This window comes from Stenella coeruleoalba, assembly GCF_951394435.1.
Source record: "Stenella coeruleoalba genome assembly, chromosome: 13".
NCBI lineage: Eukaryota > Metazoa > Chordata > Mammalia > Artiodactyla > Delphinidae > Stenella > Stenella coeruleoalba.
In genome coordinates, this window is record NC_137159.1 from 80,045,484 (window position 1) to 80,055,449 (window position 9,966).

At 40.1% G+C, this 9,966-nt stretch overlaps 1 protein-coding gene across 1 annotated transcript; it reads right to left on the reverse strand.

Annotated features, from left to right (window-relative positions):
- Nucleotides 1–1,375: 1,375 nt before the first annotated feature.
- Nucleotides 1,376–7,549, reverse strand: LOC307196058 (calmodulin-binding transcription activator 1-like; the record flags this gene model as incomplete). The annotated part of the gene is made up of 2 exons (XM_079940786.1): nucleotides 1,376–1,597; nucleotides 7,529–7,549. 2 exons carry the CDS (start codon nucleotides 7,547–7,549, stop codon nucleotides 1,376–1,378), a joined length of 243 nt encoding a protein of 80 aa, XP_079796912.1.
- Nucleotides 7,550–9,966: the final 2,417 nt, after the last annotated feature.

A 9,966-nucleotide genomic window follows, 5' to 3' on the forward strand; every position in this document is an offset into this window, starting at 1 on the left:
AAGGTGCATGAACAAAACATAATCAAAGCTAAGAAGCAATATTTGGATAAGGACTAAATCCTATTTTCTAGTGTTTTTTCAGAGACCCAAGAAAGCACTGTGAACTAGAGCTGTTGTGGTGGGCATCCTGAAGGAGATGAGATCAAACAGAACCTTGAAAACTAGGTAGAATCCAGCAGAACAGAATTTGTAATCTAGTGTTATACTCTATGAGATTTTGTTTCTCTTTTTATAAAGAAGATAATATTTACCATTCTTACGATACCTACCACATAGCATTCCTCCACAGCTAAAAATTAAATCTGCTAATTTATATACAAAGTGTTTTAAAAACATCTGCTTAAACAGGTGCTATTTCTTGGACATCTCTGATATGACAAGCAGATTTGAAAGGGGGCATTTGGGGGAACACAATAGATGGTGGCTTAAGACAATCAAGCTAAAGTATCTCCTTCCTAAATGTCTTTCTTCCTCTTCCCCTTTTCTCCGTTTTTTTCCTCCTATGCTCTCTCATCACTCTCCCTGTACATTCTTTCTTCTGTCCACATTCACTGTGTACTATTTCATGCCAGGCCCAGAATTAAATTGGTCCCCGCCTTTCAGGAGACCACAGAATATGCGCTAGAGAAGAAAGCCAGGTGAACACATGCAAGCACTAGGGGAGAGTAGGTTGGAGGAGGATTTACTTTCCTAGGGAAACATGTTTGATATTTTCCATCTTCATCTTCAGTAACTCTCCCCACGGCCAAGCCACTTCTGCAGGTAAGTTTTTTTTTTAATTTTTAATTTTTTTAAAATTAATTAATTAATTTATGGCTGTGTTGGGTCTTCGTTTCTGTGCAAGGGCTTTCTCTAGTTGTGGCAAGCAGGGTCCACTCTTCATCACCGTGCGCGGGCCTCTCACTATCGCTGCCTCTCTTGTTCTCTGTGGAGCACAGGCTCCAGACGCGCAGGCTCAGTAATTGTGGCTCACGGGCCCAGTTGCTCCGCGACATGTGGGATCTTCCCAGACCAGGGCTCGAACCCATGTCCCCTGCATTGGCAGGCAGATTCTCAACCACTGCGCCACTAGGGAAGCCCTGTGTTTTTTTTTTTAAAGGATGAAAACACAGATTACACTTTATTTTTAATATTGAAATCAATTTTAATACAGAAAATAAAGACAGCATTTTGCAAATTTATCGTTCAGAGGGGTATCTCTATTTAAGGAAATCAGCCAGTTACACTTCGAGAGATGAAATATTACAGTTTGTACACCAAAATCAAAAAATGAAATTAAATTAAAAAATGAAATGGTTACCAAGGTAATGCATGTCAGGGGATCAAAGGTGAAGGGTCACACATTATGAAAAAGAAATCCAAAGGGACTGCTACATCATAATCTCTCATTAGTGTTCCAACGGTGCCTCTCTTTGGGTAAACTTGAACATGTCGGCAGACACTCAAGCAGCTTTTTCGGTGAAAAGATTTTTACATGACTATTGCTATTCCCATGATCATCTATAGGTGGCACGGTGTTGAGAACGCAGCAGGTGCTAATTCCGCACAATACACTTTGGGAAACGCTCTTCCGGCTTGTTTTCGGCAGCCATTTCCCCTCCGCGCATCACAACCTCCTCCTTCTCGTGACAGGGACCTGGGCGCGCGCTTCGTCCCGCCGCCGCCGCGCTGTAATTCTGTGGCTCTGTCAGTCAGCTTGGCATCTTGAGGATGGGCGAACAGGCAGAGGAGGGAGACAGTCCTGTTAGTGGAGGATGCCCTGATACGGATACGGATTTAGCACAGAATTATAAGGCTGTGGATGCCATTTAGACTTTAAAATTGCATTATCCCCTCTTCCTACCTATTGTTCCTGAGGTCCAAATTCCCCAGGTATAACAACCCAGTTACAGTGCAGGGGCTTCATCCTCTGATCTGACCATAGAAGACATAGAAAAAATGGTAAATTTACTGTAATCTGGCCCACTTATGATAAGAGTCATGGGGTCACAGGTGATAAAAATCACATCTGTCACCCACTCCTCTCCTGGTCTACATCCCTTTTAGCCAAGCTGTCTAGTTAGCAAATGGCCTTACACAACCCTCTTCCTCATTTATACATTCATTTTCATACAAGCTTGCAATAAAGATTTTAAAATATATTTTCTGTTTATATCTCGTGTATAAACTGGGAACTCTGGATGTTAATTAAGTCTTACAGAGCATATTTTTAGTACAAATTATTTTTAAATGTGTTATTGGTACAAACTCATCACACTTCTATCAGTACCATCTGATTGAAACACTGGCAATCACTGCATCTTGAATGCAGGCAGGTTTTGTGTGGTAACACCTCTAAAATTAGCAGGAAGGAAAAAACAAGCAATATTCAGGAGGAATTTTCTCTTCACATGACACTGTACATTTTTAGAGGTACACGTTTCCTCCTTAACACAAACACGAGATTATGTTTCTTTATGATTCACACCACATTATGAATGATTTAACTTGTTCTTAAAAGATAAAAGAACGTTCATATTTTTTTTTTGGAGAAGAACACATTCATATTACCCTATTTTGGGTGCAGGAGAGGACAGGTCTAAGGATCCATTTCTAATGACAACAGTAAACCCACACACAGCTTTAACCTCTCAATGAGCAATTCACTCTCTCAATTTCTGACCTCCAGAGGCTTTTTTTTTTTTTTTTTCGGTACGTGGGCCTCTCACTGTTGTGGTCTCTCCCGTTGCGGAGCAGAGGCTCCGGACGCGCAGGCTCAGCGGCCATGGTTCACGGACCCAGCCGCTCTGCGGCATGTGGGATCTTCCTGGACCGGGGCACGACCCCATGGCCCCTGCATCAGCAGGCAGACTCTCAACCACTGCGCCACCAGGGAAGCCCTCCAGAGGCTTTTTTAATTTCTAGTTTTTGAATATAAGAAAAATAAAATTTCAATGATAGCCTTTGAGAAAGGGAAGTAATCTTTTGGAGTAGCATATTGAACCTCAGAAAACAAATAACAGCTTAAGGTCATACCATTGGTGCTTGAAATGAACATCACTCAATGCACAGACGTTCCTGTCCGATACCAGAAACAATTTTACAGTGTCTATCAAAAAAGCTTTAAATAGTAACTTGGAAATATCAAGCCCCTAAATGTTTCATCATCCACAAACCAGGATATTCCTGTAGAGGTGTAGAGGTCACTAGGTCCAGGCCTTCACAGGTCACTGAGGCTCAAAGAATGAGTGTGCAGTGACCTGCCTTATTTAAGTTCCTTATGCTGAATAACGATGCTTGAGGAGGGTCAGCATCAGCTGCCTGGAAGAGCAGCATTGGTGCTGTCTGTACCTTTTCATTCATTTGCTCTTGTTACAGGACTAGACCTAGGTTTGTCTTAAGCCAAATTTGATTCAGGCAGATCACCATCCCTGGTTTGTATGTTATTTTTCAACAGCAGATTTAAGACGTCTAAATGATGGGGCAGTTCTTTGGAGTAAAGATTACAGCCTCCAGTAGTAAATAAATAATGAGTTTGGGACCTGAAGCTTGCAAGGATTTTCCCACCAAATCAAATTGTTTTCCATTCTGTGATTTTTATACTTTGCTGTACAGAAAACCCTAGATAACAATCCTCCAAGAAAAAGTAGTTAATGATAGAGCACAAATTTACCCAGGTTCAAGTTCAGTTGGGAACATATTACTTTAAATAAATGAGAAAAGCATTCAAAACCTTACCTAAATGCTTCCCCATTTGTATTTGTAGCTGGAGTGTCAAGCTCACAGATTCATACTGCATAAGCATTCAATGAAGTTTTGTAACATTTTCTGCTCTTGTTACTCATTTTTACATGTATCCATTCATTTATTTGCCATATATTGAGTGTTTACTGTGTATCAGAGCCCTTGCTAATCTGAGGAACTGAGGAACAAAGAAACCCTTGCCTTTTTAGCACTCAGATATTGTGGAAAGAAATACATACTTACAGAGACACATCCCAGTATAATTTGTCAAATACCATTACTAGATTATCCACAGAATATTTTTAAAGTACAAGCCTAGAAGATGCTATATCTTGGAGTCAAGGAAAACTTGAAAGAGGAGGTCATCTATATGAAGATCTTGAAGAATGAGAGAGTTTATTTTATTAGAGTGTGGAGAATTGATTGAGGATAGCTATTCAGGCCAAATGCTATTCAAAGAGTGATGATAAAATAAGTACAAGAGGATAAAAGGCAAAATAAGAAGCTGAAAAGTAGGGTAGGTATATACTCATGAAAGGATATCTATGCTAAGCTAAGGAGTATGATTGTGTGTTTTGAATTTGCAGCAGTGCGTGAAAAATCAAATTTTTGATTAGAAAGGCAAATATGGTTTTTTTTTTTTTTTTTCGCTACGTGGGCCTCTCACTGTTGTGGCCTCTCCTGTGCGGAGCACAGGCTACAGACGCGTAGGCTCAGCAGCCATGGCTCACGGGCCCAGCTGCTCCGTGGCATGTGGGATCTTCCCGGACCGGGGCATCAACCTGCATCCCTTGTACTGGCAGGCGGACTCTCAACCACTGCACCACCAGGGAAGCCTCAAATATGGTATTATTTTGGAGCATATCTAGGAAGTGACAATACTGGTGGCAGGGAAGCCATTTTGAAACTATCTTAAGATTCTAGGTGATATTGTGATAAGAGTGTGGGCCAGGCACCAGTGAATTTCAGTCTAACTAGTTCTTCTGATGTTTTTCCCTGTGTTCATGATCTTACGCTGTGAAGATGATGGGTGAGAGGACCAGAAGGAGCTAGAGAAAAGGATGTAGTGAAAAGCTGTGACCTTAAATAAGCAGTTTTAATTAAAAGATTAACAAAACTCATAAGATTACAGAAAACAGTCAATTAGCTAATAGTGATGATATACAGCATTTTCTGTGCACTTACTATGTGCCAGGTAACACAGATTCTCTCCTCAGTCAAATTCTAGCCAAGTTCCTCTGAGCCCTCTATTTGAGTAGACATCAAACTTGGCCTATAAAAACTCCAGATGCTCAGCAAAAAAATGCTTTCACCTAGTCTCCCTTTTTTTACTCACACTAAAAGGCTTAAATGCTAACACGGCTTCTAACAGCTCAAGGCTGCATATCTAGGATGATAGCACTTCCCCTTAAAGTGCCTGCCCGAGGAAGCTCAAGGTTGCCACAAGAATTTACTGCTTGTTCTAGCCAACCCTTGACCAGAGGCTACTAACCTTACTTTCTTAAAACATTTGCTGAAAAGGGCTTAAAATTGTGACTCTGTCCTCTGTCTCTTTGAGATGTATAAGTACCTCCTATAACTCAAGAGTGACCTAAGAAGGCTTTCCTTTGAAATGTGATCATCAGGAAAGATAGGGCCTCTGTCTCACAGTGTCCATGGGAGAAAAGAATCCTAACTTCCATAATCTCCAGTGAACTGACACGTTTGTTCGAATAGCATTTACACTAACCCTCTGTAACTCTATTCCTTCATTTGTCTTTAAAAATGCCCAGTCACCTCATTGCACATCCCAATTCGATTCAATGCAATTCAATTCAATTCATACTGGACTCTTTTCCCTATTGCAACATTGTATTACTGATTAAAATCTGTCCTTAACACGTAACTAGCTTTGTTCATCTTCGACACAGGCGTGGTGACAGGCTTGTACAATCGTTTTCACCTTAGCGCCTCATAGCCACACCCTACAAAATAGTTGTTGGCTTCATTTTCTACTACTATTACCTGCTGTATGTGAGCCCAGTTCTCTAGGCAATTAAAGTACATGGAAAACATTTTAAGCAGCAAAGAGCTAAAATATTTCAAGTCTCAACCCAATTTATTCTAGCAACTGGAAGAATATGTTTCTGTGAATTCCTTGTTCAAGACAGCAGTTCCCAAGTGTGAAAAAAGCAAAACAATGTAGATACATGACTTCATTACTTATAATCACCCAGCTTCAGTGAGAGGAAGAGCGTCAGCTGTGTACAGAGAAGCTCTTGGGAACACAGCCTCAATTTAACTCTTTGGCACATGATTCAAATTATTTTATTTATAACCTGATCTTTTGTCTGTAACACAAATTGCTCCCAAATACCTTCTCAGATCTCACACCAGGAAAGAGATAATAAAAGTGCAATTCTTCCCCCAATTACTACTTATTACCTCTTCTGATGTTTTCTTTCTCATTATAATATTACTAGAATAGGGTTGGCGATTTTTGCCAAGCAACTAGGAGTGAGTGAGTGAAGTTCAGGTTCTGGTGGACCCTCTGCTCCACTTGGTTAGATCTCAACTCTACTCTTGGCTCAACTCACCTTTTTGATCATGAACCCCAAATCTTAGTTTCACTCCATTATTTTATCTATTGCTCCATAATTTTTATGATCTATACAGTCTTCTCTAAATTTACTATTTGACTCAATTTAATTTCTACTTACTTTGTTCTTTAACTTTCCTTCTCTAACATATGAGTTTTCCATACTAATAAATACATCCTTGTTATCCCTAAGCACTAGTATCAATTTATAGGTGAGAAAACCAAGGCTTGAAAATAAAAGAAGACAAGAGAAAAGAGAAGGGAAAACAAAAGAAATGAGAGGGCTTCTCTGGTGGCACAGTGGTTGAGAGTCCACCTGCTGATGCAGGGGACATGGGTTCGTGCCCTGGTCTGGGAAGATCCCACATGCCACGGAGCGGCTGGGCCCGTGAGCCATGGCCACTGAGCCTGCGCTTCCGGAGCCTGTGCTCCAAAACGGGAGAGGCCACAACAGTGAGAGGCCCGCGTACTGCAAAAAAAAAAAAAAGAGAAAAGAAATGAGAAAAAAAATGAAGGAAAGAAAAGAAGAAAAAAAGAAAGAAAAAGAAAAAGAGAGAACATAGGCTTAGGTAGAGGAGGCAACTTGTACTGAGGAACAAGCTGGTAAATACTGGAGTTGAATCCATGAATTTGACTCTAAATCCTGTCTTCTTTTTTTTTGCGGTACGCGGGCCTCTCACTGTTGTGGCCTCTCCCGTTGTGGAGCACAGGCTCCAGACGCGCAGGCTCAGCAGCCATGGCTCCCGGTCCCAGCCGCTCCGCGGCATGTGGGATCTTCCCAGACTGGGGCACGAACCCGTGTCCCCTGCATCGGCAGGCGGACTCTCAACCACTGCACCACCAGGGAAGCCCTAAATCCTGTCTTCTTAATAACTCTGCAATACATTATATGCACTGTATTATATATATGTACAGGACAATAAAATATTATTTTAATGAATGGTACCACATTTACTATTATGAGAAAATTATCTTTGCAAAAATACTACTTGTGAAAGAAGAGATCTGAGGGACGTTTGATTAGCAATGTCATCCACTATTTTACATAAGCAAAATAATAGTAATAATAATAAAATTTTAATCAGAAAGGATAAGTCATTTGTAAAAGATTGCATAATTTGTAAGGGCAGGAACTGGTAGGCAAACTAATACCTCACAGGCTCCCACTTCACTTGAGTTTTACTCCACGCATTCTGTCCTAACTATAATGCGCATACACATTCTTACCCAAGCGGTCTTCATGTCCATGATTTCTCAAGAGTTCTAAATTGAAGGTGCTTCATCCTCCTGATGTCACAAGTCTTCTTTGTGCAATTTAAAATAACTGCATAACTAAGTTTTCACTGTTGTACATCTCAGCTGTTTGCCAGGGCACTTTTTTCTGAATAAGTGCATTTCTTTCCAGTATGATCGTAATTTTTGCTAAGCCTGCAGTCTTCTCTTCTTCCTAATCACATCTGTAGTTCACCTGAGATAATGACTTGGCTTTTCAGAAATTAAAAACCTTCAGGGGCTAGGAATTGGCCTGATTAGACACCCCGCCATGCCAACTCCTGCTGCCAGGGCTGCCTAAGGCATACACTAAGTCAATGTCAGGTCCATTTTGTCCTTAGAAAGCCCTCTCAAGGTCAGCCATTCTCATTTGTTAACCGGGTCTTACCCCTTTCCTCTCAGTAGTCTAGGAGAGGATCCAGGTGCTCCCATCAGGCATTAGGAGGAATCTGACAGAGACAACGGCCCTGAAGTCTGTGGGTGTGAGGAGAGGTCTCCTGATGGACCACCTGCAGCTGGGGCTGCCCTGCAGCAGCCTGGCTATGCGAGCTCAGCCGAGCAACATGCCCTTTTATGCCCTCTATTTCCACATCCATGAATGGTCATGATAAATCTGTGAAAGACCCAACTTAGCATTGCTTTCACTCAGTTTTTATCATCAATAAAATAAAAACAATGTTTTCAGTGTTGTTGTGAAGTTCGGAGGTCCTACAATAAAAGTTTAAGCACAGCACATGGCATAGGATAGCCATCTTAATTAAAGGCTGATGAAGTTCAACACAAGCTGTCCCCAAATATGCCACTTTGACATATCGATGACTTTGAATTAAAGTTACTTAAGAAACAGCCAGTGCAAAAGAACACTCTGACCCCCTTTTTCCCCCCTGAAAGTAGGAAATAAATCTCCAATGTAAAAGATACCCTTTCTGTACCAGCAGGTAGAGAGACGCCCTTCATATCACAGACAGGGAATTGTATCTCCCTCCTCCAAATCCTTTGCCTTTGTGACTTCTCATCACCCCTCTCAGTTACACCATGCCCTCTTCCCCAGTTCTGGATATTTTTTCTGCCCTTAAATTCAGGACACTGAATATAAATTAAACATACCAAAAAGAAAACCTTAAACTAGGTTATCAATTAAAATCTCTAAGGAGACTCTTTCAAAGAGGAATTTACCTAATGCCATGTGCTTATGCTCTCATGATTATTACTCTGACTTCCCAAGTGTCTCATCTTGGCACTGGTCCTCCTCCTGAAGTTGTATTTTTGTCTTAATCTTAGGAACTGAAATGTGGATCCCCAAACGCTTTCACCTTTTCTCCCAGTAGAGTTATAGGCCAAGAGGAGACTTGATGGCCTGCCAGATCGTCCTCAACTCTCAGCGTGAAAATGTATATTAGTGTTCCCATGACATCGCTGTAACTTCCACTTGTGTAATCTCATTATCTTTTAATTTCCTGCCCTCTGCCCAGTACCTGGTGTCCCAGAATAGCCATCCTTCAGTAATACATGCCAACTTCCCAAACTTCTAACTATGTTTTTATGAGAACACATTTCCATATTGTACATTCAGAAAAAAAAAATTAATTTGTATTAGTCCGTCAGAAAAACGAAGCATTGAATTTTTTCTGTTAATGCTCTACTAGAAAGGGTGCCCTGAGAATGACAACTGACTGTTCCAGACCACTTAACAATGTCTTGCATTACAAAAACCTTTGGTCTGGGTGAATTCAAGTGGGAGCAAGTTTAAAAATCATTTTAAGAGAATAACTTTCTTATTTCGATATGGCACTCATGTTTTAAAATGGTGGTGGTTTCATCCATGAACAGTTTTAAAAAATTCTCCAACTTTCATGAGAGAGACTAGAAGAGGAAGTTGATGATGTTTAATTTTCTTAACATTATTGATTTTGCTTTCATGGGCATGATTTATGAGAGATTCCTCAAAATTGCAAGTAAAAGAATCTAGGAAACACAGATATATAGAATACAATATAAAATTCGAGAAAATTGTATGCATTCCAAACATATAGTACTGCAGGAAAAATAAAATGTTACTTCAAGGACACATTTATTTATTTTCAGAAAATAAGAAGAGTATGAGAACTTCAGTCATATTATGTTAAACTTATGAAGACTATTATGTAGGTGTAGGTGGCATTCTGCTGGGTTAGATCTTACTTAATTCATATTCTTTGTAATCTCATCACACAGTATTGTAGACAATAAATTCTGAAATATGAAATTTATAAGAGATTCATCAAAATTGAATTGTATAGTATGATTATACATTTGAGGAAGGTATTTTGGTTACTAAGTACCCTGTTGATTTTTATCTAAATGTATGATTAAATATTATAAATTAGAAAATATTCTTAAAACTAAGAAACTAA